The sequence below is a fragment of the Manis pentadactyla genome, chromosome 11, assembly GCF_030020395.1.
Source record: "Manis pentadactyla isolate mManPen7 chromosome 11, mManPen7.hap1, whole genome shotgun sequence".
Lineage (NCBI taxonomy): Eukaryota > Metazoa > Chordata > Mammalia > Pholidota > Manidae > Manis > Manis pentadactyla.
In genome coordinates this window covers 119543233-119567525 of record NC_080029.1, presented here as the reverse complement: position 1 = coordinate 119567525, position 24293 = coordinate 119543233, and the positions used below count along the sequence as shown (strand labels likewise).

The window sequence follows — 24293 nt, the reverse complement described above, 5'->3', positions numbered from 1 at the left end:
TGGTTTTAATTTGCATTTCTCTGATAATGAGCGATGTGGAGCATCTTTTCATGTGTCTGTTGGCCATCTGTATTTCTGTTTTGGAGAACTGTCTGTTCAGTTCCTCTGCCCATTTTTTAATTGGATTATTTGTTTTTTGTTTGTTGAGGTGGGTGAGCTCTTTATATATTTTGAACGTCAAGCCTTTATTGGATCTGTCATTTACAAATATATTCTCCCATACTGTAGGGTACCTTTTTGTTCTATTGATGGTGTCTTTTGCTGTACAGAAGCTTTTCAGCTTAATATAGTCCCACTTGTTCATTTTTGCTGTTGTTTTCCTTGCCTGGGGAGATATGTTCAAGAAGAGGTCACTCATGTTTATGTCTAAGAGGTTTTTGCCTATGTTTTTTTCTAAGAGTTTTATAGTTTCATGACTTACATTCAGGTCTTTGATCCATTTTAAGTTTACTTTTGTGTATGGGGTTAAACAGTAATCCAGTTTCATTCTCCTAAATGTAGCTGTCCAGTTTTGCCAGCACCATCTGTTGAAGAGACTGTCATTTCCCCATTGTATGTCCATGGCAACTTTATTGTATAGTAATTGAGCATATATGGTTGGGTTTATATCTGAGCTCTCTAATCTGTTCCATTGGTCTGTGGTTCTGTTCTTGTACCAGTACCAAATTGTCTTGATTACTGTGGAATTTATGTAATATTTCTGTTTTCTCATTTGTAAAATGAGGATGATGAACCCTTAGGAATAATTATGAGGATTAAGTTAAATTATCTATGTGAAATGCTTATAAAAACAATTAGTAAAAGGAAGCACACAATAAGAGTTAAGTGTAATTGTTGTTAATCTTGTTTATTAATAAAGAAACAAATCATAAGCTGGAAAGGACTGATAAATTTGACATTAAAAATAAAAACTTCTTACAAAAGAAGGCAGCATAAGCAAAATAGAAAGGCAGCATACCAAAATGATTGATAGGAGATATTTGTCGCACATTCAGCTGACAATTAATATCCAAGGTTATGTGAAAAACTCATTCAGACCAGTAAGGAAAAGACAACTCAAAAAAGAGAAAATGAACAAGCAGCATAGCCCAAGTGGCAAATGATAGAAGTGTTGCCCATCCTCACTAGTAATCAGGGAAATGCAGATTAAAGTAATGATATCCCTTTTTACAATTATATTGGTAGAAACTCAAGTCTGACAATACTAACTGTTATTGGTTAGGGGACAGAGAAATGTGAGTTTTCCTATGCTGGCTATGAAAGAGTTGGTGCAATTACTTTGGAGGGCATTTTGTTAATACCTAGTAAAGTCGAAGAAGCTTAAAAGCCAGAAATTCTACTCCTAGGTAAAAGCCCAGAGAAATTCTAGCAAAGGATTTCTAATGCTGCAAAGCAATTGCAGCATTGCTTTACATAGTGTAATATTGGAAAAACATTCTAAGTGTTCACTAGAAGGACAATTGATCTACAAATTGTGATATAATCATACAGTGATTTTTAAGAAGACAGACTTTGTTTTTTAGAACAATTTTAGGTTAAGGGCAAAATTGAATGCAAGTACAGAGATAGGCTCACAGCTTGCCCCCACACATGCATAGCCTCCTCCATTATCAGCATCTCCCACCAGAGGGTACATTTGTTTGTAGTTAACAAACCTACAGTGGCATATTATTTGTCAGTTAGTGAGCTTTACATGCATCAGCATTTACAGGAGCAAAGAATATTAAGTTAAAGTGAGTTACAGACTATTCAGTGTAATGTGACAACTATTTTTTTAAGCTTAAAAAACTGAAACAAAACTATAATTTATAGAGAGCCACATATATAATAAAAATATAAAAACATATACAGGAATAATACCAACCTAAGGATTGTGGTTACCTCTGCAGGGAAAAGGAAGGATCTCTGTATCTCTCATATCTTACTTGTTTGTAAAATGATCTGGAGCAATTAGAGCATTTTCAAGCTTGTTGAATTTGGGTGGTAGATATATGGCTGCTTTTTTATATGTTCTGTGATATTCTCTGTCTGTCTAAGGTAGACATCCAAGATCATCTAAGAAAAAGGTACACAAAGTTTCTTCATTAGAGGACTTCCACAAATATGTTATATAATGAGAGAGTAGTAGCTTAAAAAAAATAACAGCATATTTGTATGTTAAAGGATGAGATAAGTAAAAAGGATAAGATTGATAACACATGGGAGTGGTTTTTTGACGGGCAAGTTACTGATGGAGATGATACGAAATGGGTTTTACTAGCAGCCCTGGAAAGGATGTGGGACACATTTTCTTTTTACCCAGGGATGAAATAACAGAGATGAGATGAAAATAGGAATGCGTTTTGAGTCGGATGAGTCATTTAAAGGAAATAACTGTTTTTTCAGATATGAAAGTTAAAATAATTCTAGATTTGTGATACATGTCAGGTTTGAAAAGATTGGGAGGATATATAGAATACTTACAAGAAATGTAATAAGGTTAGATATAAAAAGGTAGCACTGAAGGAAAAGGAAGGTTGAATAATATTTATAATGGTGCTTTAATGTACTTTTTTTCAGCCTTGTTCAGCAGGCCTGGGGCAGGATCTTTTTGTTACCCCTTTCTTCTCCAACTTTAAGGGAGGTAGAGAGAGCCCAAAAGTCCTTGAAAAATGTCTATTCTTAAGCAGATTTCTCTCATTGTTCTCTTAGTTGTAATTTCATCTAGTTTAATTTTTTGTTTGTTTGATCTCATCTTACTAATTTCACAAAAAGTTTGCCCCATTGTTGGCATTCTTTCTTGTTTTTGCTTTACCCATAAGAGCTTTTGGGTGCAGGGTGAGTAGACTTGTGTGATCCTTCTGTCTGTCCTAATCCAGTCTCCAGTGAGGCTCTTCAAGTATAAAGAAAGAAAGAAAGAAATTGATGCTCATCTGGGGTACCTTAGAAACATCTGAGATACTAGGGAACAAAATAACTTTTATGTGTAGTTTTTGGATTTTGAATTACTAATGTAATAAAACATTGAAAAAAATTTTGGTGTGTTGCTGTTTTAGAAAGTGTCCAAATTTGACAATAAAATTGTCAAATATTATGTAATATGTGGTCTCAATGAGACTATTTTCAAGACTGTTCCTATACTAAGTGTTAGGATTTTGTGTTCTAAAAGATGTAATCAACATCTTGTTAAGCCTTTCTTTCTTGAGCATCTGAAAGCACTGATTGAGAAATATGACTTCTAAATATTTCACATCTCTTATGTTACAGTTCTTTAGCCATGAAAATGGTATGCACAGTCTTGAACATGTACTCTCCATGCTGATGGGACAGGATCCAATATGAATATAAATGATGGAGGAAGACGACGCTTTGAGGATAATGAACATACATTACATATATATCCCGGGACAATTTCAGAAGGAACAATCTACTGTCCAGTCCCTGCCGGAAAAAACTCCACAGCGGCTGAGGTGATTGAGTCTCTTATAAATAGACTTCATCTTGACAAAACAAAATGTTATGTTCTAGCAGAGGTAAAGGAATTTGGTGGAGAAGAATGGATACTCAATCCAACAGACTGTCCTGTTCAGCGAATGATGTTGTGGCCCCGAATGGCTCTGGAAAATCGCCTGAGTGGAGAGGACTACCGCTTTCTTCTGAGAGAAAAAAACCTTGATGGATCAATCCATTATGGCAGTCTTCAGTCATGGCTACGGGTAACAGAAGAACGTCGCAGGATGATGGAACGGGGTTTTCTTCCACAGCCTCAGCAGAAAGACTTTGATGATTTATGTAGCTTACCTGATTTGAATGAGAAAACTCTATTAGAAAACTTACGAAATCGTTTTAAGCACGAAAAAATTTATACCTATGTTGGCAGTATTCTAATAGTTATTAACCCTTTCAAATTTCTTCCTATTTATAACCCTAAGTATGTCAAAATGTATGATAACCACCAGTTGGGAAAACTTGAGCCCCATATTTATGCTGTAGCTGATGTAGCTTATCATGCCATGCTTCAGCGCAAAAAGAATCAATGCGTCGTGATTTCTGGAGAGAGTGGTTCTGGGAAGACTCAAAGCACAAACTTTCTTATTCATCACCTTACTGCTCTCAGTCAGAAAGGATTTGCCAGTGGAGTGGAACAAATTATTCTTGGAGCTGGGCCAGTACTTGAGGTAAGTATGTAGAAATACTTATCTTACTCTTAAATCTTTAAAAAATAAGATAAAAATTTGGTAGATGTAAAAAAATGAAATTAAATAGAAGCATAGGTGTTACTGTTAGATACCAAGGAAAGCTGTGAGATGGGAAAGCCAAAAAGGTGGTGTGGAAGATTGAAGGGTCATAGTAGTGCAAAAGAGATATGATGCAGACCTATATGTACCCCTGTAAAGGGTGATAGTAGGGGCAGGACTCCTGTCTGTAATCGGGTTGTGGAAATAGGTGGTTATAGAAAATATTCTTGTCAGTATGTTTGTTTCTTTGCAGCTGTAACATTTGTGTCTGGTGTTGGAATTCTAAAGGTTCACTTTTGAAAATGTACAGAATATGGAAAAAAATTTTTAGTTCTGTAGTGTTTTAGCAGAAATGCTATCGAGTAGAAAGGAAAGAGCTGAAAGGAAAACATAATGCTGAATTTTTAAGGAGATTTTGTGAGGTTTTTAAGGAGATTAATTGAGATAGTAAACTGCACATATTGGAAGCGTACAGTTTGATAAATTTTGACACACATATATATTCATTAACCACCACAACAGTCAAGATGCTGAACATATTCTCTATCCATAAAGTTTCCTTATATCTCTTTGTAATCCCTCTCTCATACTCTTTCCAGCCCACTCATATACTGGAACCACTTAGTGTGCTTTCAATCACTATAGTTTGTATTTTCTATGGTTTTAGATAAATGGAATCATATAGTACATACTATTTTATACTCAGTATAATTATTTTGAGATTCATCAAAGTTGTCGTGTGTGTCAGTTTTTTTCCTTTTGCCAAGTAGTATTTTATTTTATGGATATACCACACTTGATTTATCTATTTGCCTGTTGATCAACAATTTGGGTTGTTTCCCGTTTTTGGTTGTTACATGTAAAGCTGTATATAAGTTTTTGTGTGCACTTTCTCTTGGATAAATACCCAGGAGTGGCATGACTGGGTCATATGATAGATACGTGTTTAACTTTTTAAGAAACTGCCTAACTTTTCCAAAGTGATTGTACATAGAGTTTTATATTCCTACCAAGCAGTGTATGACAATTCTAGTTACTCCATATCCTTGATAACACGATATAGTCATTCTGTTTAATTTTAACCATTCAAATAAATCATCAGTGGTATCTCATTGTGGTTTTAAGTTGCATTCTATGGTGGCTGATGATGTGAGCAGCTTTTTATGTGTTTATTTGCCATGCATGTATCTTCTTTGGTGAAATGTCTGTCAACATCCATTGCCAACCTTTTTTGGGTTTTCTTACTGTTGTACTGAGACTTTTTTGTAAATTCTTTGTCAGATATATATTTTGCACACATTTTCTTCCATATTTAACCCTCTCTTAATAATAACCTTTGAAGAACAGAATTTAACAAATTTCCCTGTTTTATTGATCTATATTTGACATATAACACTGTATAGTTTAAGATGTACAACATAATGATTTGCTATGTGTATATATATTACAAAGTGATTACTGCAGTAAGTTGAGTTAACACCCTTCACCTGTCTTTCTCTTGATTAAAAATTGTACAAGATTTACTCTTCTGGTAACTTTCACATATGTAACACAGACTATTTTAACTATAGTCAGCATGCTGTGCATTGCGTCCCCAGAATTTGTTATAAGTTTTGACCACTTTCACCTGTTCCCTCTGAGTCTACTGGCAACCACCCTGTAGCAAGCACCAATCTTCTCTATGTTGCTATGAGTTTTGTTTTTTACATTCCACATAGAAGTGAGATCATAGAGTATTTGTCTTTGACTTATTTCACTTAACATAATATACTCAAAGTCCATTCATGTTTGTCCCAAGTGGCAGGATATCCTTTTGTGTGATTGAATAATATTCCACAGTATATAGGTACTACATCTTCTTTATCCATTCATCCACTGTTGGACATTTAGGTTGCTTACATATTTTGGCAATTGGAAATAATGCTACAATAAACATAGAGGTGCAAAAATCTTTTTGAGATAATGATTTCCATTTCCATTGGATGTTTACCCAGAAGTGGAATTGCTGGATCATGTACTAGTTCTGTTTTTTTATTATCTATCTATCTATCTATCCTTCCTTCCTTCCTTCCTTCCTTCCTTCCTTCCTCCCTCCCTCCCTTCCTGCCTCCCTCCCTCCCTTCCTTCCTTCTTCATTAATCTACAGTTACATGAAGAACATAATGTTTAATAGACTCCACCCATCACAAAGTACCCCCACATACCACATTAATCACTGTCCATCACTGTCGTAAGATGTTGTAGAATCACTACTTGTCTTTTCTGTGTTGTACAGCCCTCCCTGTGCCCCCGCTCCACATTATACATGCTAATCATAATACTTCCTTTCTTTTTTTCACCCCTTTATCCCTCCCTTCCCACCCATCCTCCCCAGTCCCTTTCCCTTTGGTAACTGTTAGTCCATTCTTGGGTTCTGTGAGTCTGCTGCTGTTTTGCTCCTTCAGTTTTTTCTTTGTTGTTATACTCCACAGATGAGTGAAATCATTTGATACTTGTCATTCTCCGCCTGGCTTATTTCACTGAGTGTAATACCCTCTAGCTCCATCCATGTTGTTGCAAATGGTAGGATTTGTTTTCTTATGGCTGAATAATATTCCATTGTGTATATGTACCACCTCTTCTTTATCCATTCATCTACTGATGGACACTTAGGTTGCTTCCATTTCTTGGCTATTGTAAACAGTGCTACGATAAACATAGGGGTGCATATGTCTTTCAAACTGGGCTGCTGCATTCTTAAGGTAAATTCCTAGGAGTGGAATTCCTAGGTCAAATGGTATTTCTAGTTTGAGTTTTTTGAGGAACCTCCATACTGCTTTCCACAATGGTTGAACTAATTTACATTCCCACCAGCAGTGTAGGAGGGTTCCCCTTTCTCCACATCCTCACAAACATTTGTTGTTGTTTGTCTTTTGGTTGGTGGCCATCCTTACTGGTGTGAGGTGATATCTCATTGTGGTTTTAATTTGCATTTCTCTGATGACTAGTGACGTGGAGCATCTTTTCATGTGTATGTTTGCCATCTGAATTTGTTCTTTGGAGAACTGTCTGCTCAGCTCCTCTGACCATTTTTTAATTGGATTATTTGCTCTATGTTTGTTGAGGTGCATGAGCTCTTTATATATTTTGGATGTCAACCTTTTATCGTATATGTCATTTATGAATATATATTCTCCCATACTGTAGGATGCGTTTTTGTTCTATTGGTGGTGTTCTTTGCTGTACAGAAGCTTTTCAGTTTGATATAGTCCCACTTGTTCATTTTTGCTTTTGTTTCCTTTGCCTAGGGAGATAACCTTTATGAAGAAGTTGCTCATGTTTATGTCCAAGAGATTTTTGCCTACGTTTTTTTCTAAGAGTTTTATGGTTTCATGACTTACATTCATGTCTTTGATCCATTTCAAATTTATTTCTGTGTATGGTGTTAGGAAATGATCCAGTGTCATTCTCTTACATGTAGCTGTCCAGTTTTGCCAACACCAGCTGTTGAAGAGGCTGTCATTTCCCCATTGTATGTCCATGGCTCCTTTATCATATATTAATTGACCATATATGTTTGGGTTAATATCTGGACTTTCTATTGTGTTCCACTGGTCTGTGGGTCTGTTCTTATGCCAGTACCAAATTGTCTTGATTACTGTGGCTTTGTAGTAGAGCTTGGACTTGGGGAGCAGATCCCCCCTGCTTTATTCTTCCTTCTCAGGATTGCTTTGGCTATTCGGGGTCTTTTGTTGTTCCATATGAATTTTAAAACTATTTGTTCCAGTTCCTTGAAGAATGCTGTGGGTATTTTGATAGAAATTGCATTGAATCTGTAGATTGCTTTAGGCACGATGGCCATTTTGACAATATTAATTCTTCCTAGCCAAGAGCATGGGATGAGTTTCCATTTGTTAGTGTCTTCTTTAATTTCTCTTAAGAGTGTCTTGTAGAATTCAGGGTGTAGGTCTTTCACTTACTTGGTTAGGTTTATTCCTAGGTATTTTATTCTTTTTGATGCTATTGTGAATGGAATTGTTTTCCTGATTTCTCTTTCTGCTAGTTCATCGTTAGTGTACAGGAAAGCAACAGATTTCTGTGTATTAATTTTGTATCCTGCAACTTTACTGAATTCAGATATTAGTTTTAGTAGTTTTGGAGTGGAGTCTTTAGGGTTTTTTAAGTACAATATCATGTCATTTGCAAATAGTGACAGGTTGACTTCTTCTTTACCAATCTGGATGCCTTTTATTTCTTTGTTTTGTCTGATTGCCTTGGCCAGGACCTCCAGTACTATGTTGAATAAAAGTGGGGAGAGTGGGCATCCCTGTCTTGTTCTCGATCTTAGAGGAAAAGCTTTCAGCTTCTCGGTGTTAAGGATGATGTTGGCTGTGTGTTTGTCGAGGTACTTGCCCTCTATACCCATTTTGTTGAGAGTTTTTATCATGAATGGATGTTGAATTTTTTCGAATGCTTTTTCAGATTGTATGGATATGATCATGCGGTTTTTGTGCTTCTTTTTGTTGATGTGGTGGATGATGTTGATGGATTTTCCAGTGTTGTGCTGTCATTGCATCCCTGAGATGAATCCCACTTGATCATGGTGTATGATCTTCTTGATGTATTTTTGAATTCGATTTGCTGATATTTTGTTGAGTATTTTTGCGTCTATGTTCATGAGGAATATTAGTCTGTAATTTTCTTTTTTTGTGGTGTCTTTGCCTGGATTTGGTATTAGAGTGATGCTGGCTTCGTAGAATGAGTTGAAAGTATTCCCTCCTCTTCTATTTTTTGGAAAACTTTTAGGAGAATGGGTATTATGTCTTCTCTATATGTCTGATAAAATTCAGCAGTGTATCCATCTGGCCTGGGGGTTTTTTTTGGGTTGTTTTTTGATTACCGATTCAATTTCGTTGCTCGTAATTGGTCTGTTTAGATTTTCTGTTTCTTCCTTGGTCAGTCTTGAAAGATTGTATTTTCCTAGGAAGTTGTCCATTTCTTCTAGGTTTTCCAACTTGTTATCATACAGATTTTCATAGTGTTCTCTAATAATTCTTTGTATTTCTGTGGTGTCCATCGTGATTTTTCCCTTCTCATTTCTGATTCTGTTTCTGTGTAGATTCTCTTTTTCTCTTAATGAGTCTGGCTAGAGGTTTATGTATTTTGTTTATTTTCTCAAAGAACCAGCTCTCGGTTTCACTGATTTTTTTCTATTGTTTTATTCTTCTCAATTTTACGCATTTCTTCTCTGATCTTTATTATGTCCCTCCATCTGCTGAGTTTCGGCCTCATTTGTTCTGCTCTTTCCAATTTCAATAATTGTGACTTTAGACTATTCATTTAGAATTGTTCTTCCTTCTTTAAATGGGCCTGGATTACTATATACTTTCCTCTTAGAACTGCCTTCGCTTTGTTCCATAGAAATTGGGGCTTTGTGCTGTTGTTGTCATTTGTCTCCATATATTGCTTGATATCTGTTTTAATTTGGTCATTGATCCATTAATTATTTAGGAGCATGTTGTTAAGCCTCCTTGTGTTTGTGAGCCTTTTTTTTTCTTTTACAATTTATTTCTAGTTTTATGCCTTTGTGACCTGAGAAGTTGGTTGTTAGAATTTCAGTCTTTTTGAATTTACTGAGGCTCTTTTTGTGGCCTAGTATGTGGCCTCTTCTGGAAAATGTTGCATGTGCACTTGAGTAGAATGTGTATCCTGCTGCTTTTGAGTGTAGAGTTCTGTAGATGTCTGTTAGGTCCATCTGTTCTTGTGTGTTGTTCAGTGCCCATGTGTCCTTACTTATTTTCTGTCTGTTGTATCTGTCCTTTGGAATGAGTGGTTTGTTGAAGTCTCCTAGAGCGAATGCATTGCATTCTATTTCCTCCTTCAATTCTGTTAGTGTTTGTTTTACATATGTCGGTGCTCCTGTTTTTGGCCCATATATATTTATAATGGTTACATCCTCTTGTTGGACTGCCCCCTTTATCATTATGCAATGTCCTTCTTAATCTTTTGTTACTTTGTTTTGAAGTCTATTTTGTCTGATATAAGTACTGCAACACCTGCTTTTTTATTCCTATTGCTTGCTTGAAAAATCTTTTTCCATCCCTTCACTTTTAGTCTCTTTATGTCTTTGAGTTTGAGGTGAGTCTCTTGTAAGCAGCATATAGATGGGTCTTGCTTTTTTATCCATTCTATTACTCTGTGTCTTTTGATTGGTGCATTCAGCCCATTTACATTTCGGGTGATTATCGAAAGATATGTGCTTATTGCCATTGCAGGCTTTGGATTCGTGGTTACCATAGGTTCAAGGGGAGGTTCTTTCCTATCTAACCATGTAACTTAAGTTTTTTATTAGCTATTATAAACACAGTGTGATGATTCTTTATTTCTCTCCCTTCTTATTCTTCCTCTTCCATTCTTTATATGTTAGGTGTTTTAATCTGTACTCTTTTGTGTTTCCTTTGACTGCTTTTGTGCATAGTTGATTTTATTTTTTACCTTTAGTTAGTATTTGGTTCATCTGCCTCTTTGCTGTGATTTTATTTCCTCTGGTGGCATCTGTTAAGCCTTAAGAGTGCTTCCATATAGAGCATTCCCTTTAAAATATCCCGTAGAGGTGGTTTGTGGGAGGCAAATTCCCTCAACTTTTTCTTGTCTTGGAATTGTTTCAAGCCTCCTTCATACTTAAATGATAATCGTGCTGGAAACAGTATTCTTGGTTCAAAGCCCTTCTGTTTCCTTACATTAAATATATCATGCCATTCTCTTCTGGCCTGTAAGATTTCTGTTGAGAAGCCTGATGATAGCCTGATGGTTTTCCTTTGTAGCTGATCTTTTTTCTGTCTCTGGCTGTCTTTAATACTCTGTCCTTGTCTTTGATCTTTGCCATTTCAATTATTATATGTCTTGATGTTCTCCTTGGGTCCCTTGTGCTGGGAGATCTGTGCACTTCCATGGTCTGAGAGACTCCTCCCCCAGTTTGGGGAATGTTTCAGCAATTATTTCTTCAAAGATGTTTTCTATTCCTTTTTCTCTCTCTCTTCTTCTTCTTCTAGTACCCCTATAATGCGAATATTATTCCTTTTGGATTGGTCACACCATTCTCTTAACATTCTTTCATTCCTGGAGATCCTTTTATCTCTCTGCCTCAGGTTCTCCATATTCCTGTTCTCTAATTTCTATTCCATTAATAGTCTCTCACATCTCATCCAGTGTGCTTTTAAGTCATTCCAGAGATTGTTTCATTTCTGTAATCTCCCTCCTGACTTCATCCCTTAGCTCTTGCATATTTCTCTGCAGGTCCATCAGTATGGGTATGACCTTTATTTTGAATTCTTTTCCCAGTGATTGGTTATATCTATCTCCCCAGGCTGTGTCTCTGGGGTTGTTTGAGTGATTCTTGACTTGACCAGATTCTTCTGTCTTTTCATGGTGATAGAGGTGGTCTTAGCCAGGTGGCACGTGTGTCAGCTGGGAGAACAAAGTCCCTTCCTGCTTGCTGGTCACCTTTCCGTTCTCTGCTGCCTGTGTCAGTTACCCGCACACTGGAGAAGCCTCCAGATTAATCCCCTGAGCTGCTGTGGCCTCCGTGGCCCTTGGGATACCCCAGAGCCCTGTGGGGAGTGGCAGGCATGCGGGGTGTGTTCTCCTGCGATAATGGTGCCCTTTTGTTCCTTGCCCTGGCTTTCTCTGTGCCGGGCCCCTGCACACTGGCGGCAGCCTCTGGGTCTGGCTGGGTTAGCTGCATACTGGGAGGAGTCTCTGGGTGGTTGCTGTGGGTGGGGCTGCTTTCCGGCTGCTTGGCCGCTGTGGTGGGGCAGTGCTGGCTGGGCGGAACCGATGGCAGGCTACTTATTACCATGTGGGGCTTCAAAGCTGTGTTGGCACCCAGGGGGTTAGGGTGCCTGACGTTTCTCAGGATTCCCAGCCTGCTGGTCTGAGTGTGCCAGAATGATTCCGTCCAGTTGTGAACCCCCTGTCCCTTTAAGACTTTCAAAAAGCACCCACTTTTCTTTTGTCCCAGGGCAGCTGGCTGTGGGGACCTGCTCGCAGATTTTACTTTTCCATTTCTCTAATATCCAGCACACCATGCAATGTGTGTGCTCCTGGTGCAGATTACTAGGGCTGGTTATTTAGCAGTCCTGTGCTTCCATTCTCTCCCCAGTCTGACTCTTTTCCTCCCACCAGTAAGCTGGGGTGGGGTGAGTGCTTTTTGAAACTTATTGAAAGTGTGAAATGTCCAAAGATTGTTGAATTATCTAAATCTGTCTATTGCCACTTTGTCCATCTTGCATTTGGGGCTCTTTAGTTATTAATTAATAATTGTTAACAATCATTAATTTTAAACTAATACTTAAGTATTAATAATTGTTCTTTGTTTAGCCCTTTTATCATTATAAAACATCTTTTTCCCTTGTGCCAATTTTTTATGTAAAGTCAGTTTTTTCTCAGATTAATATAGGTCTTCCAGATCTCTCTTAGTTATCATTAACACATTTTTTGCCATCCTTTTATGTCATGTCTGTCTGCATCTTTGAATCTGATCGCTTTTTGGGGAAAGCATGTAGTTAGGTTTTTAAAGAAAATCTATACTGCCAGTTATCTATGTTTTGATTGGTGCACATAATCCATTTACATTTAATGTAATTACTAATAATGTAGGATTTATGTCTGCTTTTTGTTTTTTTATAGGTCTTATGTTTTGTATTTTTCCATTGCTACCTTCTGTTAAGTAGATATTTGCTAGCACACCATTTTAGTTTCTTATGTTGCCTCTTCATTTTTTAATTTTTTTGTGATTAGTCGTGTTCATAGGCATTCCACTTAGCATAAACCAGTCTGAATTACTACCAACTTAATTTCATAATGCACAAAACTTTTCTCTGTATAGCTCTGTTCTGTTTGCTTTCTGTTATGCTTTTATTTTCATACAAGTCATATAATTCAACACTGTGTTCAAACACAGATCTGTATGTACAGTTTCATGGAATTTTCTTTAGAATCAGATAGGAATATAAAAAGTATTTATACTGTGTTTTGTATATGTATTTATATTTACCTTCACTTTGTGTCTTTCTTTCTTAATATGGATTTGCTTCATTGTCTAGGGTCCTTTCATTTCAGCTTGAATTACTTCATTTAATATTTTTAGTAAGGCCTATCTGCTATTGACAAATTTTTTGCTTTTCTTTATTTGAATGCCTTAATTTCTCCTTTAATTTTGAATGATGGCTTTGCTGGGCATAGAATTCATGGTTGACAGGCAGGCAGTTCTCAATGCTTTGAATATATAATCCCACTGTCTTTTATCATTAATGGTTTTTGCTGAGAAATCAGCTGTTATTGAGGATCCTTTATGTGGTAAGTGTTGCTTCTTTGTTGCTGCTTATAAGACTTATTCTTTGTCTTTGAGCAGTTTTGATTTCTTTGATCATTATTTGTCTAATTGTGTATATTTTTTAGTTTATTATACTTGTAGTATGTTGAACTTCTTGGAGGATAAGTAGATCAATGTTTTTCATGAAATTTGGGAATTTTTGGCCATTTGTTAAAATACTCATTCTGTTTTTTTCTGCCCATTGTACACATATTTTGGTATGTTTGATAGTATTCTGTATGTAAGTCTCTGAAGTTCTGTTCATTTTTCTTCATTCTCCCCCACTATTCCTTACATTACCTCTTTTCAATTGACCAGTCTTCAAGGTTGCCAATTCTTCTTGCTTACGGCTTTACTTGAGCTCCTCTAATGAATTTTTCACTTTAATTAATGTCCATTTCAACACCAGAATTTTTGTAATTTCTACCCTTTAGCTGATATTTTCTATTGTTAAGGCACCTTTGTCATACTTTCCTTTATTTGCTGAAAATATTAAAAATAGCTGATATAAAGTCTCTGCCTAAGAAGTCCAATACCTAGGCTTCAACCCAGACGATTTCTATTTTTCTTAATAATGCATTATTGATATACACTCTTAGGAAGGTTTTACATGAAAAAATGTGGTTACCATATTCACCCATATTATCGAGTTCCTCCCATATCCCATTGAAGTCACTGTCGGTCAGTGTAGTAAGATGCTATAGAGTCACTATTTGCCTTCTCTGTGCTACACTGTCTTCCCCGTGATCCCGCCCACACCATGTGTGCCAATCATAATACCCCTCAATCCCCTTCTCCCTCCTTCCCCACCCACCCTCCCACACCCCTCCCCTTTAGTAACTGCTAGTCCCTTGGAGTCTGTGAATCTGCTGCTATTTTATTCCTTCAGTTTTGCTTCGTTATTATACTCCACAAATGAGGGAAATCATTTGGCACTTGTCTTTCTCTGCCTGGCTTATTTCACTGAGCATAATATCCTCCAGCTCCATCCGTGTTGTTGCAAATGGTGGGATTTGTTTCTTATTGCTGAATAGTATTCCATTGTATATATGTACCACCTCTTCTTTATCCACTCATCTACTGATAGACATTTAGGTTGCTTCTATATCTTAGCTATTGTAAAGAGTGCGGTGATAAACATAGGGGTGCATATGTCTCTGAATATGAGAAGTTGTATTCTTTGGATAAATTCCAAGGAGTGGGATTCCGGAATCAAATGGTATTTCTATTTTTAGTTTTTTGAGGAATCTCCATATTGCTTTTCACAATGGTTGAATTAGCTTACATTCCCATCAGCAGTTTAGGAGGGTTCCCCTTTCTCCGCATCCTTGCCAGCATTTGTTGTTCTTGGTCTTTTCATTGTTGGTCATCCTAACTGGTGTGAGGTGATATCTCATTGTTTTTTTAATTTGGATTTCCCAGATAATTAGTGATGTGGATCATCTTTTCATGTGCCTCTTGGCCATCTGAACTTCTTTGGAGAATTATCTGTTCATATCCTCTGCCCATTTTTTAATAGGGTTGTTTGCTTTTTTGTTATTGAGGTGTGTGAATTCTTTATATCGTTTGGATGTTAACCCCTTGTCGGACATGTCATTTACAAATATGACATGTCCGACAAGAGGTAGGATGCTTTTTTGTTTTGTTGATGGTGTCCTTTGCTGTATAGAAGCTGCTAAGTTTGATGTAGTCCCATGTGTTTATTTTTGCTTTTGTTTCCCTTGGTCGAGGAGATGCATTCAGGAAAAAGGTGCTCATGTTTATATTGAGGAGATTTTTACCTATGTTGTCTTCTAAGAGTTTTATGGTGTCATGACTTACATTTTGAGTTTACTTTTGTGAATGGGGTTAGAGAATAATCCAGTTTAATTCTCTTGCATGTAGCTGTCCAGTTTTGCCAACACCAGCTGTTGAAGAGGCTGTCATTTCCCCATTGTATGTCCATGGCTCCTTTATGTATATTAATTGAGCATAGATGCTTCAGTTTATATCTGGGCTCTCTAGTCTCTTCCATTGGTCTATGGTTCTGTTGTCGTGCCAGTACCAAATTTTCTTGATTATTGTGGCTTTGTAGTAGAGCTTGAAGTTGGGGAGCAAATCCCCCTGCTTTATTCTTCCTTCTCAGGATTGCTTGGGCTATTTGGGGTCTTCTCTGCTTCCGTATGAAGTTTAGAACTATTTTCTCTAGGTCGTTGAAGAATGCTGTTGGTATTTTGATAGGAATTGCATTGAATCTGTAGTTTGCTTTAGACAGGATGGCCATTTTAACAATACTGATTCATCCTATCCATGAGCATGGGGTGTGTTTCCATTTATTTGTATATTCTTTAATTTGTCTCATGAGTGTCTTATAGTTTTCAGGGCATAGGTCTTTCACTTCCTTGGTTAGGTTTATTCTTAGGTATTTTATTCTTTTTGATGTAGTTGTGAATGGAATTGTTTTCCTGATTTCTCTTTCTGCTAGTTCATGATTAGTGTATAGGAATGCAACAGATTTCAGTGTATTAATTTTGTATCCTGCAACTTTGCTGAATTCAGGTACCAGATCTAGTAGTTTTGGAGTCGTTTCTTTAGGGATTTTTATGTTTAACTTCTTCCTTGCCAGTCTGGATGCCCTTTATTTCTTTTTGTTGTGTAATTGCTGTGGCTAGGACTTCCAGAATTATGTTGAAAAAAAGTGAGGAGAGTGGGCATCCTTGTCTTGTTCATGATCTTAAAGAAACAGCTTTCAACTTCTCGCTGTTAAGTATGATGTTGGCTGTGGGTTTTTCATATATGGTTTTTATTATGTTGAGGTACTTGCCCTCTATACCCATTTTGTTGAGAGTTTTTACCATGAATGGATGTTGAATTTTGTCAAATGCTTTTATGGCATTGGTGTAGATGATCATGTGGTTTTTGTCCTTTTTGTTGATGTGGTGGATGATGTTGATGGATTTTCGAATATTGTACCATCCCTCATCCGTGAAATAAATCCTACTTGATCATGATGGATGATCTTTTTGATGTAATTCTGAATTCGGTTTGCTCATATTTTGTTCAGTATTTTAGCCTCTATGATATTGGTTTGTAATTTTCTTTTTTTTTTGTGGTGTCTTTGTGTGGTTTTGGTATTAAAGTGATGCTGACCTCATAGAATGAGTTTGAAAGTATTCCCTCCTCTTCTACTGTTTGGAAAACTTTAAGGAGGATGGGTAATAAGTCTTCACTTTATGTTTGATGAAATTCAGCAGTGAAGCCATCTTGTCTAGGGGTTTTGTTCTTAGTGTTTTGATTACCAGTTCAATTGCATTGCTGGCAATTGGTCTGTTCAGATTTTCTGTTTCTTCATTGGTCAGCCTTAGAAGGTTGTATTTTTCAATAAAGTTGGTCATTTCTTCTAGGTTAACCAGTTTGTTAGCATGTAATTTTTCATAGTATTCTCTCATAATTCTTTGTATTTCTGTGGTGTCCACAGTGATTTTTCCTTTCTCATTTCTGTTTCTGTTTATGTGTGTAGACTCTTTTTTTCTTGATAAGTCTAGTTAGTGGTTTATTTATTTTGTTTATTTTCTCGAAGAACCAGCTCCTGCTTTCATTGATTCTTTCCATTGTTTTATTCTTCTCAGTTTTATTTATTTCTGCTTCAATCTTTATTATGTCCCGCCTTCTACTGACTTTGGGCCTCGTTTGTTCTTCATTTTCTAGTCTCGTTAATTGTGAGTTTAGACTGTTCATATGGGATTATTCTTTTTTTCTGAGGTAGTCCTGTATTGCAATATAGTTCTCTGTTAGCACGGCCTTTGCTGTGTCTCACAGATTTTGCGGTGTTTAATTATTGTTGTCATTTGTCTCCATATATTGCTTGATCTGTGTTTTTATTTGGCCTTTGATCCATTGGTTATTTTGGAACATGTTATTAATCCTCCATGTGTTTGTGGGCTTTTTCATTTTCTTTGTGTAATTTATTTCTAGTTTTATACTTTTGTGATCTGAGAAACTGGTTGGCAAAATTTAAATCTTTCTTAATTTTCTGAGGCTCTTTCTCTGGCCTAGTATATGATATATTCCTGAATATGTTCCATGTGCACCTGCAAAGAAGTGTGTCCTGCTGCTTTTGGGTGCAGTGTTCTGTAGATGTCTGTTAGGTCCATCTGTTGTAATGTGTTCAATGCCTCTGTCTCCTTACTTATTTTCTTTCTGGTAAACGAATGCATTGCATTCTATTTCCCCTTTTAATTCGGTTAGTATTTGTTTCACATACGTAGGTCTTCCTGTGTTGGGTGCATAGATATTCAGAATGGTTATATCCTCTTGTTTGATTGACCCCTGTATCATTATGTAATGTCCTTCTTTGTCTCTTGTTACTTTCTTTGTTTTGAAGTCTATTTTGTCTGGTGAAAGTACAGCATATCCTGCTTTTTACTCACTATTAGTTGCATGAAATATCTTTCTCCATCCCTTCACTTTTTGTCTGTGTGTGTCTTTAGGTTTGAAGGGAGTCTCTTGTAGCCAGCATGTTGACAGGTCTTGTTTTTTTATCCATTCATTGACTCTGTGTATTTTGATTGGTGCATTCGGTCCATTTACATATAGGGTGATTATTGATAGGTATGTACTTATTGCCATTGCAGGCTTTAGATTTGTGATTACCAAAGGTTCAAGGATAATTCCCTCACTATCCAGCAGTCTAATTTAACTCACGTAGTATTCTATTAAAAACACAATGTAAAGGTTTCTTTTTTTTCTCCTCCTTTCTTCCTTCTCCATTCTTTATGTATTAGCTATCATATTCTGTACTCTTTGTCCCTTGAGTGACTTTGGGGGTAGTTGATTTAATTTTTCATTTGCTTAGGAGTCAGTTCTATTTTCTTTACTGTTGTTTTAGTACCTCTGGTGACAGGTGTTCAGCCTTGGGAATATTTCTGTCTATAGGAGTCCCTCCAAAATACTCTGTAGAGGCAGTTTGTGGGGGGTAAATTCTCTCAACGTTTGCTTATCTGGAAATTGTTTAATCCCTCCTTCAAATTTGAATGATAATCTTGCCATGTAGAGTATTCTTGGTTCAATGCCCTTCTGCATCATTGCATTAAATATATCATTCCACTACCTTCTGGCCTCTGAGGTTTCTACTGAGATGTCTGATGATAGCCTGATGGGTTTTCCCTTGTATGTGATCTTATTTCTCTCTCTGGCTGCTTTTACTAGTCTGTCCTTACACTTGTTCTTTGCCATTCTTGCGTCCCTTGTGTTGGGAGATCTGTACACCTCCATGGCCTGAGAGACTATTTTCTTCCCCAGATTGGGGAAGTTTTCAACAATTACCTCCTCAAGGACACTTTCTCTTCTCTCTCTACTACTTCTGGTACCCCTGTGATGCAAATATTGTTCCCTTTGGATTGGTCACACAGTTCTCTCAATATTTTTTCATTCCTAGAGATCCTTTTTTCTCTCTGTGTGTCAGCTCCTTTGTATTCCTCTTCTCTAATTTCTGTTTCATTTATAGTCTCCTCCACTGTGTTTAAGCTGCTTTTAAATCCCTCTATTTTATTTCTTAATGATTGGATCTGTGTCCTGAATTCATTCCTGAGTTCTTGAATATTTTGTTTATCTCCTGGAGCATGTTTATGATTTTTATTTTGAAATCTTTTTCAGGAAGAGTGATGAGTTCAGTTTCACTTGATCCTTTTTCTAGTGTTTGTGGTATTTTGTTTGGACAGGGTTCCTTTGACGTTTCTGTTAGGCTGGAGGAAGGAAAAACAAGGACATGCAAACAGAACAGAGAGATACCATAAAAGGAGAACAGACCAGACCCCAAGGTCCTTGCCTTATTTGGAAGGGGGACAGCTCTTCCTGAATTCCATCCTTCTGATGTGCCAACTAAGACCCGATGTCAGCCTCCTCCCTCTTGGAAAGAAAAAAAGTTTCTAGTTGTCTATTATGTCACCTTTAGCCAATCATACCCCTCCACACCCCCTAGGATAGCTTGCCCACTCCTCCCCCTCCTAACCTCTTATAAGCCCCCACCTCCCTGACCGGGCGTGACTTCCCCGGCCTGTAATACCCAGACTGGGGAACATGACCCGGGAATTGGGCTCAGATACACTGCCTGGCCCTTTGTTGCCTCTCGTCGCCTGCTTATTTCGGTTAGAATTTATCTTACATTCTAGAATTTATCTTACAGTTTCATATTTGTATGTGGCACTCTCTAGTGCCCAGAAGCTCTACTCTTTGGAGCTTCTCTGCCCTTGGAGCAATGCCGGGGTTGGCAGGGAAGTTGGTTTTGTGTCTGGGGGGAGGAAAGAGCTGTTTCCTGCTTCCTGGATGCACTGCCTGTCTCCACTGCCATAAGCAGTGGGCTGAACACACTGGTGTAAGCCTCTGTGTTTTGCGTTTGTAGCTGCCATAGGTTGGCTTCCCTCTGGCTGGCGTGATGTGAAGGCAGTGGCTGCCGGTTTGCGAGCCAGGTATGAGCTGTTCAGGAGGAAGGTGCAGCAGGCTGCGTATCATGGTGGGGAGCCTTGGAGCTGCGTAGCCTGCCATTGGGATGTAGCGCTTGAAGCTCTTGGAAGTTCCCAACCTGCTTGGCAGAGTGAGCACAGACAATTTTGGCTACCTGTCCTTTCTCCTGAGCTGTAAGCTCCGTGGAGTCCTTGCCCCTTTAGCAGCCCTCTCGTTTGTAGGAAGTCTCCCAGACTTCCTGTCTTTCTTTTGTCCCAGAGCAGACGGGTGTGGATTTCTGTTTTACACAAGTGGTTGGAATCTCAGGCACTCTAGGTATTCTAGCTGTCTTAGCTTTCCAACCCCACTAATCAGTAGAGCACCATGCAATGTAGGTTTGTGCTCCCAGAGCAGATCTCCAGGGCTGGGTGTTCAGCAGTCCCAGGCCTCTACTCCTTCCCTGCTTGGTTTCTCTTCCTCCCACTGGTGAGTTTTGGTGAGGGAAGGTCTTGGGTCCCACCACGACACGGCTTCGGTAGATTTCTGAGGTTTGTTCTGTGAGGTCTGTTCTTCATGAAAGTGTATGAAGTCTGGTGTAGCCTTCTTTCCTGTTGCTCTTTCAGGATTAGTTGTATTAATTATATTTTTGTATTGTATGTGGTTTTGGGAGGAGGCCTCTGTCTCACCTCTCACACTGCCATCTTTAATCTGTGCCTCTGATTGTTTTTAATAGACATGAGGGAAAAGTCTTTTCTCAGTGAGTGCATCTCCCAAGTTTGGTCAAGTAAATTTAGTCCTTTTGATTAACACTTTTTAGGGAAATAGGTCAAATTGTGACAGTTATCTATGGGAGAGAGCTTTGACTCTAACCTTGTTCTGATCCTTCTAATGGCTTCTGGGCTGCTGTTTAAAAAAGAAATAATTGTAGAGTTTTCTCTTAAGAGTTGAGCTAAGGAGAGGGAGATGGTAATTGGTAAATTTAATTGCCACAATACTTTTCTTTCTGAGTTTCAGCTATTTTCCTTGACTATTAAATATTCCCGTACAAAGTATTATTCAAGCTTTTGGTTATTTTCCAGAGACATCAAATAGTTGATTTGACAATTTTTGTTATTTGTATTTTTTTTTATGAAGGGGATAAGATTTTCAAAGAGCTTTTCTTTACTTCATTCACACTGAGCTTTTTTCTGGCCTCACTTTCAAAGATCTTTTCAAGAGATTTAAGTTATAAAAGTACTTTATATATTTATTCATTGGATTACCATTTCTGCAGTTCTTCATTCCCTGTGTTGAGCCATATTTGAAATATTTTTCTTCTTCATGAAGGAGTTCCTTTGTGTTTCTTTTAGTGTGGGCTGGCTTACGATGAATATTTTCAGATTTGTATTCCTGAAATTGTTCCTCTTTTGGTCTTCATTTTTGAATGATTTACTTTTTCTAGAAGATACTAAAATTAAAAGAGGTTACTTTCAGTAATGATCTATGAATTTGAAAGTATATTAATTTGTATAACTATATACAATCTGGGTACAGAATAGTTGCCCTCCCCCATCAGAGTATCTCATGCTATTACTCATCTTCATATCCTCTGACTTCCCATACTCCTATAACTCTTGGGAATTCCTTGTCTCTTCTCCATTGTTGTTTTTGTTCTTCAAGATGTCATATAAATGCAATTATATGGTATGTAAAGTTTTGAGACTGGCTTTTCTCATTCAGAATTATGTTTTGTAGACTTATTCAAGTTGTTGAGCATGTGAGTTCAACAATGGGTTCTTTCATTTAAATTTCAATTTTAAACCCATATAACCACCATCATACAATCAAGCTATAGACTATTTTCATTTCAAATGGAATGCGTCCCTTTGTGGATGTTTTTCAGCTCTACCCCCATTCCCAGAAAACTTGTGATCTTCTTCCTGTTATTCTTGTTTTGCCTTTTCTAGGTACTCTTGTGTCTAGTTTCTTCAGTTGATATGTTTGATATTCATTGGTGTTGATGTCCGTAACCATTGGTTCATCTTTATTGCTGGGTAATATTCCACTGTATATGATTTAAGTAACAATTTAGGAAACATATATGTTTTATTTTAAAAATAGTATTGTAGCTTTGTTTTAAGCAGGTGTAATGAAGTGTAGTTCATTATGTAATGAAACTTCATTTATACAATTCTAAAATTATAATTGTTTTGATTTTATTATTTCCCTCTCTTGTTATTTCAGTTCAACAAGATTAAAAAACAGAATTAATATATTAATAGTATAATTATATTAAGAGAATTTGCTAGCTATGGAACGTGAAAGTGAAATCTAATTTTAATGAGCATTACGTTTTTGAAATTAAGATTTATTTCCCTGAGCAGCATAAAATACTACCTATTTGGTTTTATTTCAATTTTAAATTGCTTTCATTTACTTTATCTGAACTATGTGAATCTGAAGGTGTACGTGAATTGCTTTTCTACTGTCTCTTTAACTTTTTTTTTGTCTTTTTGAACTGACTTAAACAGAATTTACCATTTTTGAAAATGAAATTAATGAGAACTATTTATTTTAACAGGCATTTGGAAATGCAAAGACAGCTCATAATAATAATTCAAGTCGTTTTGGCAAGTTTATTCAAGTGAATTACCAAGAAACAGGCACTGTACTTGGGTAAGTAACAGTAGCAGGCTTTGGAGCATGTTTATACTTTCATCATTACACCTTCCTAAACCACAGATTGTTCATTTGCTCTTTTATGAGAGGAGTGACATTAGTGTCTGCATTAAATTTTTTTTCTTCTCAGCTTGTTTTTCTTTTATAAAAGTTCAAACCTGAGAAAAGTTCTAAGAATACTGTAACATTCATATGCTTTTAATTTAGATTTATTAATTGTAAACAATTTGCTGCATTTGCTTTATCTCTATATTACACATATATTTTTAAAAATGGTTTTTGAGTAGGTTGGGCATATAACTTGACCCACCAATTACTGTGATTCCTAAAGTAACCACATTTTCCTACATAACACTATTATTATACTCAAGAGATGTAATTTTGTTACCATACTATTTTTTATTATGCAGTCTGTGATCAGAGTCCTCTGGTTGTGCCAGCAATGTTTTTTTATATCTTTTATTTTAATTGATATATTTTAACTTTAGACCAGTTTTAGGTTTACAACAAAAATGAGTAGAAAGTACAGAGTTCCCATATACCTTTTCTCCCTTACCCCCTAGTTGTCACTATTAATAATATCTATTAATAGTGTTGTATTTGTGTCGTACATTCTGTCGACTTTGACAAATGTATATTATATAGATAGATATTTACCATTACGGTACCATACAGAATACTTTCATTGCCCTAAAAATCTGTGCTCCGTTTTCTCATCCCTTCAGACCCACTAACCTTTGACAGCCATTGGTCTTTTTACTATCTCCGTAGTTTTCTCTTTTCCAGAATGTCATAGAGTTGGAATCATTTAGTACATAGTCTTTACAGGTTGAATTCTTTGCCTTAGCAATATGTTTTGAAGGTTCCTCCATGTTTTTCATGGCTTGATTTTATTGGACTACTGTTAAGTGTATACTTTGGGGATAATTAGCACCTTTGTGCTTTTTAGAAATGTTTTGAAGTTTTTTGTATTTCTGGCTGAGTGTTTTCCTATTTTAATTTTTTTAGAAGTAAAAATGCAGTTTTTCTTGCATTATATTTTCTGATTGCATATTGCTTGTATATGTGGAGGTTATTGATTTTTATGTTTTGTATCTGTAAATTATTTTAATTTTTATACTAGTTTTATTATTCCTTCTTTTATCTTTCTAGGTATATTATCATATCTAAAAAATACTTATGATTTTATAATGTATCTAATTAATCTTATTATCTGATTCTATACCACCTATAGTATGATAGTGTTTCAGATGAATGTCTTTACTTTTCTCCAATAAGTAAAATACTGGCTTTAGGACATTTTATCATGTTAATGAATTAAATATCAATTTTAAATTTCCTTGAGTGTTATTGTCAGTACCAAAATGCTGTTACATTTTATCAAAGGTCTTTTTGGCATCTGTGGAGGTTACCATGATAGTCATTCTGAGATGTATTGATATTAGCGTTATTTTCCTAATATTCAATAATTTTGCATTCCTGGGGGCGAAAAATCCTACTTGGTCAACAGGGACACACACTATACATACATACATACAAATGCATACAATACCTATACACATTTGTATAAATTGGGTGTTGTGCTCTGTTTGCTGGTTTTGTGTATGATTTTTTTTGTATGATTTTTACATATAAATGAATGATAT

The 24293-nt window shown here is 36.6% G+C and overlaps 1 protein-coding gene across 8 annotated transcripts in view; it reads left to right on the top strand.

Annotated features, from left to right (window-relative positions):
• The window catches only part of MYO9A (myosin IXA), a 358540-nt gene that overhangs the window by 49368 nt on the left and 284879 nt on the right, over nt 1–24293 (top strand). For all 8 annotated transcript variants that reach the window (XM_057488942.1, XM_057488943.1, XM_057488944.1 and 5 more), the window contains exons 2-3: nt 3247–4157; nt 22550–22644. In XM_057488942.1, coding sequence (XP_057344925.1) covers nt 3318–4157; nt 22550–22644 — 935 coding nt within the window. In that variant the 5' untranslated portion in view covers nt 3247–3317. The remainder of the gene's footprint in view (nt 1–3246; nt 4158–22549; nt 22645–24293) is intronic.